The sequence below is a fragment of the Babylonia areolata genome, chromosome 26 (assembly GCF_041734735.1).
Source record: "Babylonia areolata isolate BAREFJ2019XMU chromosome 26, ASM4173473v1, whole genome shotgun sequence".
In the NCBI taxonomy this organism is placed as follows: Eukaryota; Metazoa; Mollusca; class Gastropoda; order Neogastropoda; family Buccinidae; genus Babylonia; species Babylonia areolata.
The window spans coordinates 40,982,957-41,002,451 of NC_134901.1; the positions used below are offsets into that span (position 1 = coordinate 40,982,957).

The window sequence follows — 19,495 nt, forward strand, 5'->3', positions numbered from 1 at the left end:
ATTAGTGCCAGTTGTAGTAACAGCCGGATCAGCTGCAGCCATCAACCACGGAGTAAGTGTAGTTGTAGTAACAGCTGGTGTTTTTTAGGCGCCAACCGGTCAATGTCATGTCGGGCCACCATATGGATCTGTGCTTTGCATACGTCAGTCAGAAATACAATCTTTTCCAATGATTGTACATGTGAATCGAGAATAATTTTCTCAGTTGCCTGTCAGTGTGTCACAGTGTGTGTGTGTGTGTGTGTGTGTGTGTAAAATTTGAAGACGCGTTTTACGGTGACCATTAACTTGATCAGTGATTTTTTGCAGGATCAGGACTGGCGCCACATCAGCCTTCAGTTAGCCACCTGGTCATTATAGTATTATTATTATTGGTTTAGAATTAGAACTGAAATTATATACGTCATAATGACGATTTTTTAAATGCAGTTTATGCTACAGTCTTAAAACGTCACTGCGGCATAATCACTATGGAAGTGAAGTGGTGCAATACATGATAGGTCGAATGTATACATTTTACTCTGTCTCCGCCGTCTCCGATCGAGTCTCTCTCTCTCTCTCTCTCACACACACACACACACGTCACACACACACACACACACACACCGCACACGCACTTCAGTCAGTGACACACTGACTGGCACGCACTGCACGCATTGCACGCACACACTATAGCTCTCTACACACGTGCACGCAACACTGAGGCAGAGGACAAAGTGAAATGAAATTTTATGGTGACATTGGATACCCTGGCCCACACTGCAGAGAAAATTAGGTATGGAAGAAAAAGAAATGTCATTCAAGGTCGGAGGAATAGCGGACAACTACGTCGGTTACATATCTACGCGGGCGGTCGTCTGCTGACTTCGGAGCGCTGACTCCTTCAGTCGTTTTCGTTTGTGGTCTTTAACTCCCACGTTCGCTCGTTTGTACACGAGCCGGTGAGCTTTTTCGTGCATGGCCGGCCGTTTTTACGCCGCCATGTAGGCAGCCATACTCCGTTTTGGGGGGTTGCCGAGAGTGCTGACAAATCCTCGAAGAAGAAGGAAAAAATCCAATGCCAGGGCCCCGTTTCTACTAACCTGTCCGTCCGTCCCAGTGTAGTATACCTCATTTTGGAACAAACTGCTGTTCTCTGTCAGTTAGGCCTGGGGTGGATTATCCAGTTCACTGGTTAAAAAGTACCTCAGAACACACCCGGCCTACAATCGGCACATCTTATTGACTAACATTGATACTCCTTGAACCGCGGCCGGCTTCTGCGGGGTCTCTCTCTCTCTGTCTCTCTGTGGATGCATAAAAAAGCACTGAAGAAAAAGAGCACGCCAGTGCTTATCTATTTTCTTTGAAAACTGATAAAGAAATTTATCTTCAAATTGTCTGGTCTTGTCTCTCTTTCTCATTTCACCTTTAATCTCTCTCTCTCTCTCTCTACATATATATATATATATAAATATATATACTAAATATATATATATATATATACTATATTTATATTTTACACACGCACACACACACGCGCGCGCGCGCGCGCGCGCACGCACGCATACACACACACACTGGCACACACACGCACGCACGCACGCACACACACACACACACACACACACATATGTGTGTGTGTATACAACACTAGAAAAAAAAGGAAGACAACAAAACAGTTTGTTTGATGCCCGACCGCTTTCGACCACTGGTCTTTATCAAGGGCGTTTACTGGTATGTCAAAATGTAACACACTCACCAACATTCAATGAGTGCAAAAAGAAGAATTTCAATTACAAAAAACAAATAAGTGAACAAAGCTCATAAAAAAACTGCACCGAGAGCATGCAACATGAACAGTACAATGTGAAGTGTTGCTATGGGGAAGAGGAAGAGAAGCTGGTGAGTAAAGTAGTCAGAGACAAGGCAAGAGAGGGGTCAAGAAAAATAGGCAGGCAGACAACAGCAGGAGAGAGAAAAGGAGAGAGACAGAGAGGGAGGGGGTTGGGGGGGGGGGGAGAGAAGAGACTGAGAGAGAGGAGGAGAGTGAGGGAGAGAAGAAAAAGATAGACGGTGGGGTGGGGGGGGGGAGAAGGAGAGAGGGGGAGAGACAGACGGACAGACAGAAAGATGACAGACACTGAGAGAGGCAATGTGGTATCGTTGTCATCATTTTGCCCATCGCTCCTGGTGGAGCATAGACCATCGACGACCCCTCACCATTGCACTCTGTTCTGGGCTGTTCTGGCCATTCCAATCCAGTTGGTCCCTTGCTGCTTCAGCTCTGTCTCGGCATCTCGCCTCCAGCTGTTGCGAGGCCGGCCTCTCTTCCTCTTTCCCTGCGGGTTCCAGGTCAGGGCTTGGCGTGTCATGCTGGACGCTGGCTTCCTGAGGGTGTGTCCGATCCAGCCCCACTTCCTCCGCAGTATCTGCTTGGCCACTGGTTCCTGTCATCACCACCCCACAAAGGCCGGGGCAGGTGGCAGAATCTTTCCTACCATGGTGAGGAAACGCAACCACAGGAACCCCCTTTGATGCCTATTTGTCCCGAATGGTCAGCCCGTGAGGTGCCACGGTTTTCAGTCTGTCCATCCACTGTTTTTTTCCCCTGGTTTGTCTGACTGTGTGTGAAGTTCCCTGAATATGTTCTATGATGATGCATTTCATGTCAGTGATTGTATGGTTGGATTGGTTGAAGTGGAGTGTGACTAGGGCGCCCGTGTTCTGTTTGATGTGATGTGATTGCGGTGCATGTAGAATCTTGTCCTGAGAGTGTTCTTTGTTTCTCCAATACATTGTGCTTGCTTGCGTTTGTCACAGAACAGTAGGTAAATGATGTTGCTGTTGTCGCATGTTACGTGTTGTTTGATTTTGAACGTCAGTTTCGTGTGCAGTGTCACTAGTGAATGTGTCTGTTTCCTGCATGTGATCTTTGCAAATGACGCACCTTTTGTGACACTTAAAGCACCCTGGGGCTTCTTGCCGGTCAGGAGTGGGCAATTGGTAGGCATCAGCAGGGAGCGGAGGTTCCCACACGGCAGCTGCGTTCCCCCACCACAGGAACAGTAGGAGATGCCTGGCGCATGCGAGCGCTTTACTTGTGTGGAGAACTGAATCCTGCAGTTCAGCCAGCCACTGACGCAGGGGGAGGGGGGGGGGGTTAAGGGGGTGGTGGGAGACGACAAAAGGAGTTCTGTCCATGTTGTTTTTTTGTCTTGTAGCGCAGTGCCTCCTGTTTGGGGATCAGTCTAGCCTTATCCTTTGCTTCCCTCACCTGTCGGGGATGATGCCCACGTCTTGTGAACCATGCTTCCATGGTCCTGGCTCTCTCCCGGAAGCAGTCATCGTCAGAGCACAGGCGTCGTAGGCGTAGAAATTCTCCCTGTTGCGTGTTGCGGATAACGTGTTTGGGGTGGCAGGATGTGGCGGGCAGATGTGCATGGGCATCTGTTGGCTTGGAGAAGAAGTCTGTGCTCAGGAAACTCCCCTGGAGCTTGATGAGAATGTCCAAGAAGGGGAGGCTGGTCTCTGAGGTGAAGGTGGTGAATTTGATGGTGGGGTGGACTGTGTTGATGAAATGGAGGAAATGTTGAAGTTTTTTCATCACTGTCTGTCCAGAGGAGGAATATATCGTCAATATATCGCTTCCAGTACTGTGTCGAAGGAACTTGACTGGGCTGTCCTGGAGATTCTCTCCTCGAGTCTCTCTCTCTGTATACATATTTACACACACACACACACACACACACACACACACACAAACCAAACAAAAAACCTGTTTATTATACTCGTTTTCTTTACAAACGTGAGTTATAAAATCTTAAAAGATGGGGTTTTTTATGTCTTACATGTAAAAGCCCACATGCCCCCCTCCCCCATCCCAGAAAAAAAAATGCTCTGTTGTTCAGTTTCAGTTCCCGGCACGGGAAGTCATAATCATAGGCTTTCTGAAATTGTCGGTGACTGACATCAACGCAGATCACTGCCGGTGATAAAACGCACGACACTGAAATGAAACACAATTTACTGTTGTACGATATCCATTGTATTGTTCTTCACTGAGCCACTCTCCTCTGCCCGAGGAGAACGGGTCGCCATTATCGGTACCATGTATATGTGTTTCACTGTCAAAGTGGATCTTTGTGTTATCATCAATGGTTTCTACACTGCTATGGGAATTCATTTACTGAAGAGTCTGACTTATTTGTGTACCATCCGATGGTTTCTACACTAAAATAGGAATTCATTTACAGACAAGTCTGATCTTTGTATATCATCAATGGTTTGTCCACTGCAATAGGAATTCATTTACAGACTAGTTTTCTGTGAAGGGCAATGACTAAAACTTGGAGGCACGATCGTAAGCCTACTCCGCGCTCTTAGTACTGCAGCCTTGGGGGTTAGCGGTTTGTGGACCACTGTTCGTCCCCAACACCGAGCGTCCAAAACCTCTTGGTCCAGAGAGTGGGCATGATCCTCTACTAAAATCAAATTCTAGCCCAGATAGGAAGGGCAGCTGTTGCCTCCTCCGCTGTTCTGATGGTCACAGTTGAACACAATTATCACACACTGTATGTACACCGGATCTTTTTGCACACAGGTTCAAGTCTGCAACGCTGCATTGTATGATAGTCAGTCGAGTCCGACTATGACCAACAAAACAGCAGAGGAAAGCATCTGCTGTCCCGACTATGTGGGCTAGAATCTGATTATAGTGGAGAGTGTCTTGCCCGAGTTAACACCCCCACTCTCTCGGCCAAGAGGGTTTTTGGGCAGTCGGCGTTTGGATGGTTCCCAAAGGTCAACAAGTCCCAAAAGCTGCAGCACTAATAGCCAGTGCAATCTTGCCTCCTAATTTCAGAGTCAATGTCCTTCACAAAAGACAAAGCTGTAAATGACTTCCCATTGCGGTGCCGGAGAAACCATTTGTCATGCAGCTCTCACCTTGCTGTTGGCCCAGCTGTAATTGCTGTTGGCTCAACCGACCGTGTGAGCTTTCGTCAACCTGTGATACAAAGCCAAGCGAATGTAAGCTTTTGTCAATTTGTGATATAAGCCCAAGCGATGGGCCTAGCAACGCTGCATAATTAAACAGCTTCCTTCTAGTTTTCACGCAGGAGTTTTTGATTGTCGTAGTTTGTTGTAGTTGTTGTTGTTGTCGTTGGTGGATGCCACGCTCTTTACGGGAAGGAGATCGGTATAATAATCATTTCATTCAAAAGATGACAAAAACAGGGGGGCCAGTGCTGCACGTGCAGCCACCCGGGGTGTCCATCAGTAATATAATTCATCGCAAACACACAGATATATCACAAAACGAAATAGATTTTTGCTGCTGCTGCACGGCTGACGATGACGTATTGTGTTGTTCCAGTGCAGCCTGGGTATGAGCATTGAAAAGTTTGTCAGTAGTCGGCTGAGCAGGTGTCGGCGCCGTGCAACGAAACACAATGCAATAAACACAATATGGATGGGTGTAACAGGGCAATCTGAAAAGATTGGAATTTATATATGAATTCGATAGAAAGGATTGAATATAGTAAAACTTATAAGCAAGGACTGGAACTGATTTACCCACACCTATCCCCATAAAACACACACACACACACACACACACACACACACCTTTTTTTCTTTTCTACATTTTCTTTCTTTCTTTTTATTTTTCATTCGCAACAACACACATTCGCAACAAGCCTTGTGGTTGTCCGGCGTTGCTGAAGTCCGGTTCACACTGCATGCAGGAAAACTTTCCTCAGTTGTCCACTTCAGTTTCACATGGTTGTAGCACTGCACACACACACACACACACACACACACACACACACACACACGCACGCACGCACGCGCGCGCGCGCAGGACAACACTTTAATGTATTTCATGTCATCTTACTCTAAAACGAGCTTCAGTTGTCTGAGACTGAGACCTGGCTGCAGTTTTGGAGACTAGCATTCATACATTTCTTTCGTTTCACTACTAGTGGTATGATTAACTGATAAACTTAATTTCATAAATCTGTATGCGGTCAGTAACAACATGCCCTTCGTGAATGCTACCTGTTTCAATATGCACACAAGTGGCAAAGCACATAATGTTACGTTTCAGCTACGGACGGATGGACTAATTAACTGAGTATGAACATTTTGGGCCAGTGCAAATATATTCACACCTCCATTCCACACCTGCTTCCAGTGAGAAAAACGAATTTTCTAAAATGAATGAGAGAGAGAGAGAGAGAGAGAGAGAGAGAGAGCGAGAGAGCCGGGTGGGTTATTCTAAAGAGGAAACCTGGAATGCGATTATTCTTTTGGAAGACACAGTAATCAGTTACCATTCATTTGTTAAATCCCCTTCTGTTTGTTGTTCTGTTTATTCCTTTGTTTTTAATAATATTTTTGTGGTCTTTTTTGTGTGTGAAATAATCACAGATAACTCAGAAAACAGCCAAATCTGTAACTTTTTTCAACTTTAAAAAAACATTGTAGTTCGTTTTATGTTGATATTTTTCTTTTCCTTTTCTTTGGACCTCGCAATTGGAATGAACTTCCTCACTGAGTCTCTCGCTTCGTCAAGTCAGTCCACACACAGCTCTTTCAAGTCTGGCCTTAAAACCCACCTCTTCCCAAAATGTCCTCCCTTCCCTGCCTCTTCCTTGTCTTCAGTTTCTCCAGTTTTAGAATTATGCATGCGTGGGAATGACTGGTGCGAAAGCGCTTTGATTTGTCTCTGCGTAAGATTCAGCGCTATATAAGTATTATTATCATAATCATCATCATGTCATTAATATTATTATTATTATTATTATCATTATCCAATTTCAATAATACTCAGAAGTCTGAACATACAGTGTTACAACGGAAGAAAAGAAACTTGAACAACAAAAACAGACAGACACACAAACATCATCAAATGAAATACAATAGCCTGGATTCAGCAGATTAAGAAAATGTACATCATAATGTATATTCTTAATCATAGTGCTCTAAGACCCGCAGTGACGCAATAAGGGGGGGACTCACGAGAAAGAAAAAAAAAAGCCATATCGAATTCCTACCAACAACACAACTCTAATGTGTATATACACGGGCCATCGCAATGAAGCGAAATGGATCTGCATTGTGATGGTTCAGACAGTTCTAAAAAGGCAGTGTATATAAGAACTAGTCTGTGCGAAGTTTTGCTCAGGCGATACTGATTTTCGCATTGTGTTCTTACTAGTAGCTCATGTCTAAATTTCTACTTCCTTTGGAAAGCAGAAATACGTGACTCTCTTATGATCATTTTGCATTAAAAAAATATGAGACTTGGACACAACAATCTAAAACTCAGATACCGATAAGTGGCATTCTTTTCTGTTTTGGGGGTTTTTTTCTGGGGAAAATTACAGTGCTCAAAATTTCAGTCTCCCATGATGGAAACCACAAGTTCCGATTACTCTGATTCTAGTGTGCTGAGTAGTCAAGCATACACAGACACTCGAGTGGACACACGCGTACACTGGCAAGCAGCTAGACTATGCAAATTACACACACACACACACACACAAATTACGCGCGTGCGCACACACACACATGTGCACATCACACACTGTGAACACTGTGACAAACACTGAACACACACGAACACAATTATTCATGTGCATAAGCTATATATATATATGCATATCAGTTTGGGGGGATATGCTAAGAGAGAGAAAGAGAGAGAGGGGGGGGGGATAACAGTGAAGACAACTCTTGCTCATTCACAAAACTGCGCTGCTCTCGAAGCCCCGGCCCAGTATTACTTTTCTTTTTTTCTCCTTTCGTGAATTAGGACATGAAGCACCAGCAACAGCTGAACAGCATGACTTTCTGCCCGTCACAAACGGCAACTAGTATGCGCGTGCATTGCGCACCAATCCGTGCAAGCGCGCATGTCAGTAATATAAAATAACCCGCATTTTCATAATTTTTTAATTGTATGGCCTCCTGAATAATGTCCGCATAGCCCGTGCCGTTTGTGACGTGAACACAGCCCCACACTAGAGCGAAACGGTGCGCGCGTGCGAGGGAGAGAGAGAAATGGGGGGGGGGGAGAAGGGGAGTGGGGGGGGGGAGAGGGTGTATTGATCGGATTGGAGCACAAGACAGAAATAACGCATGGCCGTAGAGTTGCCGCACAGACGCCTCCTCCACCTTTCCACCCCCCACCCCACCCCATCACCTCCCCGCCTCTCTCTGTCTCTCTCTTCCCCCCTCCTCCCCCCCTCCAAGTCCGTTTTCTCTCTCCCTCTCCACCCAAGCCGTGTTGTTGGTTGTGTACGCTGATCTGTGTGTCGCTTTCTGCCTGTAGCTTGCGGTCCACGGGCATTTGTCGTTCCCGAACTGGGTCAGGCGACGGTCCACACAGGGGACAGAGTGGGAACGGCCGGAAAGACTGACTGACGAACGCATGTGCGCACAGGTCGAGGAGCATCTTGGCCGTTGAGGTGGACGTTGAGGGCAGGAGGTATTTTGAACGAGCGATTCTTTTCCTGACAACAGACGGCCATCGCTAGCAGTCGGGGCTGGTGTCGGAGGCAAAGCAGTATCGATCGTCTGGTCACCCGGCGTTCGCCAATGGCCGACATGACGCACTGAGAAAGGCTGTGGACAACAGCTCGCCTCCCGTCGCTCCCTCTCTTCCTCAGTACCGTGTACACCTCCAGATTTTCGACAGAGAACACGTTCCTTAGGTACTGTACGTGTTGAGGAGTCAGATTTTCACAAACTTGCCACCGAAACTGGGCTTCTGTTGTTGTTGCTGCTGCTGCTACCGTGCTGTGCTGTGCTGCTGCTGTGCCGTGCTGCTGGGCCGGGCGCTGCCTGGCTGTGAAGCAAACCGTTTCCATTGGGTGTAGAGTCGCATTGACAATCAGTACTGTGCAGGCGCCAGCGCGGCCTCTCGCCGCTTCTCTCACCAACACAGCCGGCAGTCCAAGTGGCTTTTTATGCAGAGTTCGGGCCAGACATCTTAGCTAGGCAAAGAGAAGAGGGGTGGCTCCACCACGAACATTGTTGTTTATTTGTGGAGGACCTAATCGTGTTTGTTGTGGCACCTTGTTGTTGTTGACTGGTGTGGTGGCTAGGGCGTGGAGCCTAAGCAGCTGGAAACAACGGAGTTGAAGGCGGGCTGAGCATCTTTACTGCAAGCTTGCCCGGCCGCCACCATCGCCATCATCATGGGGTGCACGATGAGCGCCGAGGAACGGGCAGCCATGGAGAGGAGTAAAGCCATCGAGAAAAATTTGAAAGAGGATGGCATGCAAGCTGCCAAGGACATCAAATTACTCTTGCTGGGTAAGTACTGGACAGGATGTGCTGCAGCCGTCGCCTGCTGTTGTCTATGTCCGTCCGTTTCACCGGAAAACATAATCACTGTAATTTTAGTAACGAATTGTTATTATGCGGCCGCCATCTTGGATATCTGACAGACGACACAATGCCGCACCATTGTCATTATGGACGTCATTAAACACCAATTAAACCGTTCACACTCCATCCCTGACCTTTAACGCTAGTCGTTGTCAGCCTTTCTGCCCCAAAATAGTCGGTCAGCAGTGGTTTTCCAGACTGGTTTTAACGTTGATGTGGAAGGCAATCAGCGTAGTAATATGCTTGTCTTGCGAGTGGCCTTGATCAAACATAGGCCGGGCACATGAAGACTTGCCTTCTGTTTGCCTGTGTTGCAGGTGCTGGCGAGAGTGGGAAAAGCACCATCGTCAAACAGATGAAGTAAGTGGGCCCTCCCCAGACTGCCCTCCCCCCCTCCCCCCCGTTTCTGCCTCGTCTCGCTGCTTTTCTTCCTGTCCGGCACCTCGCCTTGTGCTGCTGGTTGTGGTTGTGAGTGAGGACCACCATCTCTGGACCTGGGGTTGTTGTATGTGCCCACCATCGTCTTGTGCGCTACGGCCTTGCCCTTTTGGGCCTCGAGAGGTTTTGGGCAGCCGTTCTTTTTGGGTTTGGGCTAACCGAGATTTTGGCGAGTCGGGGCCGAGGCTTACTGATTGAACGTCTCTCTCTCTCTCTCTCTCTCTCTCTCTCTCTTCCCTGTCACTCCTCTCTTTCACCTCCCCCCCCCTTCTCTCTCACAAACAAACACAACATTTACAGATCAGAACTGTAATTTGCTGCTCACTTCTCGCCCAGACCCCCTTCCTCACTCCCTCCCCATTCTCTCTCTCTCTCTCTCTTCCCCCTCCTTGCTCTCTATCCCTTATTGTCTGTCACATTATATACATACATATATATATATATATATATATATATATAATCTGTCTGACTGCCTTTGTCTGCCTCTGCCTCTCTTTTACCTTCCACCATCTCTCTTTTCTTATACATCTTATTAGAACTCTCAAGGCCTGACTAAGCGCGTTGGGTTACGCTGCTGGTCAGGCATCTGTTTGGTAGATGTGGTGTAGCGTATATGGATTTGTACGATCGCAGTGACACCTCCTTGAGCTACTGAAACTGAAACTTATTAAAACTACTACGTCTCTTCTCTGAAAAAAGCAAGAAAAAAAGTTAATGAAAAAAAAAAGCATTAAAAACAAGAATATCAACCAAAAAACAAAACAAAAACAAAAAACACCGATAATAAACGGGATAAACACCGACAGTGAGCCGCTCCCCCGCCCCCCTCCGGCCTCTCCGCACTCCTCCCCCCTCCCATTGTTCAGCTGTCAGGAAATTCACACATCATGGTTATTCGAACATTATCATGTGATTAGTGAACGTGAGACACACAGACACACACACAGAGACGTCATACACGCCACACACGCACACACACACACACACACACACACGAACACACACACAGAGAATCAGCACACACAGTCACCCTATTTTTGCCTCTGCCGCCACCGCCACCACTCCCCCCACCCGATTTATCTTCTCGCCTTCCCTCCATCTCGTCTCTCTCATCCCCCCCCCCCCCATGCTCTCCACTCCCACCCTCGCACACAAACCCACTGGCCTTGGCGTTCTTCTCTCACTCTCTCTGTGTCTTTCTTTGTCTGTCTGTCTCTCTCTGTGTGGCTGTCTCTCAGTCTTTGTCTGTCACTGGTCTCTGTCTCTCTCAGTCTCTACCGCTCTCTGACTTTCTCTGTTACTGTCTGTCTGGAGTGTCTTTCTCAGTCTCTATCGCTCTCTGTGTCTTTCTCAGTCTCTGTCGCTCTCTGTGTCTTTCTCAGTCTCTATCGCTCTCTGTGTCTTTCTCAGTCTATGTCGCTCTCTGATTTTTTCTGTCTCTGTCTCTCTCCCTGCCTTTCTCATCCTCGTCAGTCAGTCCTCCAATCCATTCTTTCTCCTTCTCTGCTTCCATTATCGCCTCTCTCTCTCTCTCTCTCTCTCTCTCTTTCTCTATCCAATGCTGTTCGCTGGAGGGAGAGGAAAAATATGCTGATAACAGATGTGATTGGCCGGAGTATAACTGCATACAGGAAGGAAATTAAAGGTAGAAGAAAAACTTAAGTTTGTGTTACATAAAAAAAAAATATCAATGCATCCAGAGAACACGACCGTGCGGCGGATTCTGCACCCTCTAAGTCATTCGCCTCAGTCTCTCTGTCTCTGTCTCTCTTCCATTTCTGTAAGAGCCCCCCCCCCCCCCTCCTCCCCCTCTCTTCTTCTTCTTCCTCTTCTTTTCTTTCATCTATCTCTTACTTACGTGTCTCTGTACTTTCTGTGCTCTCCCACCTTGCCACACCTTCTGCCCCCACACCTCCTTCCAACCCCTCCCCCCCCCCCCCCCCCCCTCTCTCTCTCTGTGTGTACCCTGTATTCCAATCTTTGAGTAGATATCTGTCGGTTTGTCGTTGAGACGTGCACTTGCCCACAAACCCCCTCCCCCTTCCGTATTTCGATATCTGCCCCTCTACCGCCTGCATCTGCATTATCACCCTACTTCCCCCACTCACCAGGCCCGCGGGCGTACACACACACACACACACACGCACACGCACACACATACACACTCATTCATTCAACTGTTTCATCTTCAGTTCCTCCTCTCGTTCATACTGTTCAGTCGGGCTGTCTGGAGCCGCTTGTCTGAGCTCGGCAGTCGGATGTGTTACTGCGCCAGCGAACACACACACACACACACACACACACGGGCGTAGGCACACACTCAGACTGATACACACACTCACTTACACAACGGCACTCATTATGATAAACACATACACACGAGACACGAGCGCGCAAACTCTCGCGCCGACACAAATCATAGGCATAAATACACGTACGCATGCACGCGCGCGCGCACTTACACACACACACACAACCTATCTTTTGTCACCGCTGCAAAACCAGACTGCCGCTGCTGTATGTTCTTCCCAACCGGAATTTGATGTGAAGCTGCAATGGACATGTTTCACAATCGACATCTGCACTCGACATCCGTGTACACAACGGAACAACTGACGCTGAGAAAGAAGAGAGAGAGAGAGAGGGGGGGGGGGGTGGGGGTAGGGGAGGGGTGTTGAGACGAGAGAAGCGAAAGGTAGCCGGAGGGTAAGGGGGTGGGGGGAGGACAGAAGCGTAGAGGAGGGGTGGGTGGGTGGGTAGTAGACTACAGGGCCACAGGTGGAAAGAGCAGGTCATAGTGCTACCTGAGGCCGCGCGTGCATGTACCACTGACACATGGGTGAGCCACGCCCCCCCCCCCCCTCCCCGGCTCCCACCGCCCCCACATCCCACCCCCCATCTTGATAGACCAACTGCCTGACCAACATCGGCTGCTAGCTTGCTAAGCCCACCACCCGCCCTCCTCTCCTCCCAATATCCCCCCTTATTACTCTTTCCTGCAGGCACGCCCTCCATTCTCCCCCCCTCTTCCCCTCCCACTCCCTCCCCCCTCATACCTCATACCCCCCCCCACGCCCCCCCCGCCCCCAAACAACCTCCTTCTATCTCCATCCCGTTTTCTTTCTCGCCAACCCTGTTTCTTCTCTAACCACTGGACACATTGCCACCACCACCACCACCACCACCACCATCGTATCGGAACTCATCCCCCCCCACCCACCGCTGCCCAGCCTTTCTCTTCCCCTTCTCCCCCTTTTCTGCCCTTCTTCCCCCTCTCTCTTGCTCTGAGTCTCTCTTCCCCCCCACTCCCCCCCCCCCGCACCCCCCACGTCCTCCTCCTCTACCTTCTTCCCCCATTTTCACCACAACCGATTTTGCTGTGTAGCCAGCAGCTTCATCTTTCAAGATCTTTTTCCTATCCAGCCTCAGCATGGGTGGTGGTGAAGAGAGACAGAGACAGAGTGAGAGAGAAAGAGAGAAAAAAATAAAGGGGGTGGGGGGTGGGTGAGGGGGGGGGGGGTTTAAAAAATTTAATAGCAAAAACAGGTCTGTTGAATTTGAAATGGTGGAGGAGGAGGTGGTGTTGGTAGAGGGTTAGGGTGGGGGGGGGGGGTCTTTTAGGGGATGCAGATTCTATGTTGCTGTCTGTCTGTGTAGTTGTTTGCTCACAGTTGTAGTAGAATGGTGCAACTTGTCTTTTTATTTCATCTATTTATTTAATTCTGTGAAAATATTGTAGGCACAAACACAGAAGGTACATGAACAAATCAAGCTCACACACAAAAAGCAACAACACATTGATTCATACCCGTCTACACATCCATGCGTTTATTGCAGTTAATGAACTCTGAATCAAGATGCTGCACTCAGTCAATATTCACGGCAGCTATATTTAGATGCAGATGGAAAATTTTGAGAGGATGGACAGTAGAGGGATGGATGAAGATTAATGCCTGGCTCATTATGGGGATGGGCTTTTGTCTGCAGGACATGAAAGGTTACTAACACCTGTGATAAACACACAATAGTAACTAATGAAAACATACAGGCTTTGATCAACTATAACCACTTCTGGTTTGCTTTTACAAAGAATAATTTGGTCTGTGCGACAAATGTTCAAAGATGGTTTTCCTCCATGAGGACGAGTTTGATAAATGTTCAAAGATGAGTTTTCCTCCAATGAGGATGAGTTTGATAAATGTTCAAAGATGAGTTTTCCTCCAATGAGGATGAGTTTGATAAATGTTCAAAGATGAGTTTTCCTCCCATGAGGATGAGTTGGATAAAATGTTCAAAGATGGGTTTCCTCCAATGAGGATGAGTTTGATAAATGTTCAAAGATGGTTTTTCCTCCAATGAGGACGAGTTGGAAAAAATGTTCAAAGATGGTTTTTCCTCCAACGAGGATGAGTTGGATAAAATGTTCAAAGATGAGTTTTCCTTAATGATGCTGAGTTGGATAAAATGTTCAAAGATGAGTTTTCCTCCAATGAGGACGAGTTGGATAAAATGTTCAAAGATGAGTTTTCCTCCATGAGGATGAGTTGGATAAAATGTTCAAAGATGAGTTTTCCTCCATGAGGATGAGTTGGATAAAATGTTCAAAGATGAGTTTTCCTCAACGAGGATGAGTTGGATAAAATGTTCAAAGATGAGTTTTCCTCCCATGAGGATGAGTGGATAAAATGTTCAAAGATGGTTTTCCTTCATGAAGATGAGTACTAAACCATGCAGGCGTTAACACAGACACCAAAACCACCAGTGCATTTACAAAGCTGTCAAGTGTACTTTATGTACTACAACGACAAAATACTTCTTGAGGCTACCATATACCCATATATATATACATTTAACATTTTTCATCCTTGCATGGACAAAGACAATATGTTTCAACAGTGCATACATAAAGAGAAGTATTTATTTTTTCATTCATTCTTTGTCAGAGGTGATTAATGTTTACCAAACGAAACAAAAAAAAAAAAAAAAAAAAAAAAAAAAGAAAGAAAGAAAGAAGAATGCCTTATATGCATGACAATGACCTTTTTCTTTTCTATTTTCAAAATAATGAGTATCATCCATACATTTTACAAAGGCATTCATTTCTTCTTGTGTATACATAAACACAAAAAGTAGTAAATTTTGACTCGGCATTTTACAAAGACTACAGCTTTCTTTTTTTTTTTCTTTTTTTTTTTTTTTTTTTTTTTTTTTAGCAGCAGATCAGCAAAGTTTATGTAGATATTTATTGTAACAAGTTTCACCCATCAGTTCACACACACACACACACATGCACACACACACACGCGCACACACACACACAGACAGACACACACACACACACACACACACACACACACACACACAGACAAAACAACAACAACGAAACCATCGTGACCACCTTAAATGTGTACAGACAAGTTTATCAGTACATTCACATTTTCTGAGGTAGTTCCTTCCAACAAGGACAGCACCTTTGACTTATTTACAGGAGCTGTCCACTCCAATGTGCGCAAAAGCATGAAATACCTTGCAGTCAAATGCCATGAGAATTTGCAGGAATGTAATATGGGTACTGTTGGGGATGAATTTCATTTTGTTTTAGAATGTCCCCAAAATAGTGTAATTCAAAATAAATTGATACCACACAGATATAAATACATGTCAATGTTCGGTTTATGCAATTTAGTCAATGCTGGGAAAAAAACCACAACTTAATCTAAGTAAATTCATAAAACTTGGAAAGGGTGTGTGACTTTTGTTACATCTAAAACATACTTGTCAGTATGTTTAAGTTTGATTTGTATGTTGCAAATCATTATCATTAGCGTGTGCGTGTGTGTGTGCATGTGTGGGTGTGAGTTTTTGCATGTTTCGGAGACATTGTCGGACTGAAGTTGTGATTCAGTGAGTATGTATTGTTATTGTATCCTCCACACCCCATAAGGGGCAAAAGGATTAAATTTCTTTGAATCTTTGAGAATACCTAATTCTCAATTATCACATGTATTCCATTACAAATACAACAAAGCTCCATCCAGTATTTTGCAAATTTGAATATGACTACCTTATAGTTATGCCTGATTGATATACAGAGACATATTCTTCCTGCATGGATTTATTGAAGGCTTGAAAACAACACATGATTTATACTGAAAACCGAAACTCCACCGTTTCCAAACAGGGACTTAACATAGATAAAACTTCAGTTGTACAAATTATATATGTTTGCAAGATCTCTGTATTCTAGAGAAGGAAAAACTGAAGTACTTCTTAACTGCTTCCTCTGGGCAACATTCTTGTAACAATGATAATAATGATAATGATGATGATGATAATGTTAATGATAATAATAATATTAGTAATATAACTTTATAAGGAAAAACTAAAGTAGTTAATTGCTTCCTCTTGCCAACGTTCTTATAACAATAATGATGATGATGATGATGATATAACTTTATAAGGAAAAACTGGAGTACTAAATTGCTTCCTCTCACCAGTGTTCTTGAAATAATAATGATGATGATAAGATAAGATAAAATAAGATAAGAATAACTTTATTATCTCCAACTGGAGAAATTTGGTCAGGTGCATTATCACAACATAGACAAGTAAACAACATGGGGACTATAACTGTAAAAGTCAACAACACCTTTTACGAATATTACGAAGATACAAATGTAAAAAATATCACATACACCGTTTCATACATACATCCACACACTGCAGGTAATAACTAGTATTCTTAATGTAAAAACAGAAAGAATTAAGAAACATCATTTGAATATAATTATAAACATAGCCTACTATACTGCACATTGATTATAATAGATAAGATAAGAATAAAGATAAATAAAGATAACAGTAATAAGGGAAAAACTGGAGTACTAAATTGCTACCTCTCACCAAAAGTCTTGTAATAATAATAATAACAATGATGATAATGATACTAATAATCATAATAATGATTTTTTTCTTCTTCTAAATAATGATAATGATTTGTATTTATTTTGCACTGCTAAATCTTGTGTGGAAGCAAATTAAAACACTTTCACCCAACTTTCATTTCCATGCATGAATCTGAAACAAAGGGATGGATGATGAAACATATGGATTTACAAGCAGATAGAAGGCTTAAGAAACTATGGACACACAAAACGGGGGAAAGGGGAAGGGGTATGGGGGAGCTTTTTTTTTTTTGCAAAAGGTAGGTTTTAAGCATGGAGGAGCTATTTTTGCAAAAGACAGGTTTCAAGCATGCAGGAGCTGTTTTTGCAAAAGGTAAGTTTTAAGCCTGGTGGAGCTATTTTTGCATAAGTTAGGTTTTAAGCATGGGGGAGCTATTTTTGCAAAAGTTAGGTTTTAACTATGGAGGAACTATTTTTGCAAAAGACAGGTCTTAAGCATGGAGGAGCTATTTTTGCAAAAGGTATGTTTTAAGCATGGAGGAGCTATTTTTGCAATAAAAGACAGGTCTTAAGCATGGAGGAGCTATTTTTGCAAAAGGTATGTTTTAAGCATGGAGGAGCTATTTTTGCAATAAAAGGTAGGTTTTAAGCATGGTGGAGCTATGTTTGCAAAAGGTAGTTTTTTTAAGCAGGGAGGAGTTTCTTGGGGAAAAAAAAGGATAAATGTTGATTAATTAAGGAGGAGCTATTTTGGAAAGAGGTAGGTTTTGATCATGGGGTGAGCTTTTTTGGAAAGAGGTTGGGCTTTAAGTATGGGGGAGCTACTTTGGAAAGTTGGAAAGAGATAGGTTTTGAGTATGGAGGATTTGTATGGATGGGGGGTGGGGGTGGTAAAGAGGTAGGTGTTAAGTATGGAGGAACTATTTTGGAAAAGGTAGGCTTTAGGTATGGAGGAGCTATTTTGGAAAAGGTAGGCTTTAAGTATGGAAGAGCTATTTTTGAATGTGGGTATTAAGTTTGGAGGAGCTATTTTGGGAACAGGTAGGTTTTAAGTATGGAAGGGCTGTTTTTGAAGGAGGCGGGTTTTAAGTATGAAGGAGCTATTTTGGAAAGAGGTAGGTTTTAACTATGGAGGGGTTATTTTGGAAAGAGGTGGAATTTTTTGGTTGTTGTAAGTCCAGACTTGAAAGAGCTCTCCCTGGCAACCCATAGACTGTGACTGGAACACCACCCCCTCCCTCTCTCCATGGCCTTCTGTCATCAGCCTTGTAAGTTTCCTGTCAAAATTGCTTTGAAAAAACAACAGAAAAAGAACAATTATTGACATTTTTTAAAGAACGAAGTTGTATGGTGACCTTATGATAAAAAATGGTGCTATTTACTAATTTATAACAAGATAATAATGTACATGTCCATATCATTATAAAAGGCGAGCAGTGCACACACACACACACACACACACACACACACACACACATATATATATATATATATATATATATATATATATATATATATATTTGTATGATAATCATCATAATCAATAACACAAGATTTATTGTATTTTGTGCATCAAAGGTAAAGATAAGTGTTCATATATTTTATATTGTATATAAGTGTCATACACAACCTTGCAAGTTTGAATGAATTTGCCAAAATTAACATTACCGGTCTGCCTGCAGAAAAGAAGTTACAAAACAAGAACACAGACATTGGACATAAATACTTAATGGGTAACAATCTTTTTATAGACTTAAGAAAAATTGGGGCACTACTTGAAAAAAGAATTGCGGCACTCCTTGAAAGAAAAAATTGGGGCACTCCTTGATAAAATGAATTCCCCTTCAACTGTATATATGTTACATTTTCTACAGATATGGTGTTCTCTTGGTATTCCTTTGGTCCACCCTGTTTCAATTGGTAAACAATAATTAGTACATTTATATTTGAATAATGAAATTGTGTTTATACTGGACAATGCCCAGGATATTTTTTTTCTAAAAATTCCTTTTCATAGTTCTTACAGATTATATATGTATTACTTTGATGTGACAGTTCCATATACACAGCATTTTCAAAGTTGTCCTTCAAAGCAGTAATGGCACTGTGACATTCAAATCTTTTTAAAAACGTCTGTTATTCCAAAACATAAACCAAATCCTGTGGCAACTAAAAATTGGTGAAAATTACTGGTTCATTCTGATCTGTAAATTCCTCTATGGATGCAAACAATATAATTAATTCTGCATTTTGACTCGCCAGACATAAGTCCAAAACCTAATGTATTTTGATTTTAATAGGACTGAAAATGGATTATATATTCCATTTTCACAGTATATCAAGTGGTTATCTTCGGTCAAAATGAATGCTTTATAAAGCAGTCAGTTGCGATGCCTCTGGAGTAGCAATGCTGTATTTGTACCCTCATATTTAGGCGAACACAGACAGATAAAAGGTGAAGGATATAGCCAGAAACTTCCCCAGCATGTACGGCATGGCCAGGACTGGAAACCATTAGTCGATTATAAAATTGAATGCTGCTTTGTTTTTGAAGAAGTCTTCTGCGGCTGTTTCTTGTAATAGTTCAGATATGTTCTGAAACAGGGTGCCCCCTTTCTTATGAAGCAAAACATATTGTACTTGTCTGGTTTTCAGATATTTAACGCATTTACCTTAATCACCTGGTGTTTTAACAATGAAGTAAGCCTGCTCAGGTTTCTTGCCCATTGGATCATAGATTTCTGACCGAATCCCACACTCTCAGGTTACTCAAGCCC

The 19,495-nt window shown here is 44.0% G+C and overlaps 1 protein-coding gene across 1 annotated transcript in view; it reads left to right on the plus strand.

Moving 5' to 3' along the window:
* The first annotated feature begins 8,307 nt into the window (after nucleotides 1-8,307).
* Nucleotides 8,308-19,495, plus strand: part of LOC143300749 (guanine nucleotide-binding protein G(o) subunit alpha) — an 81,272-nt gene continuing 70,084 nt past the window's right edge. The window contains exons 1-2 of the mRNA XM_076614655.1: nucleotides 8,308-9,300; nucleotides 9,693-9,735. Coding sequence (XP_076470770.1) covers nucleotides 9,183-9,300; nucleotides 9,693-9,735 — 161 coding nt within the window. The 5' untranslated portion in view covers nucleotides 8,308-9,182. The remainder of the gene's footprint in view (nucleotides 9,301-9,692; nucleotides 9,736-19,495) is intronic.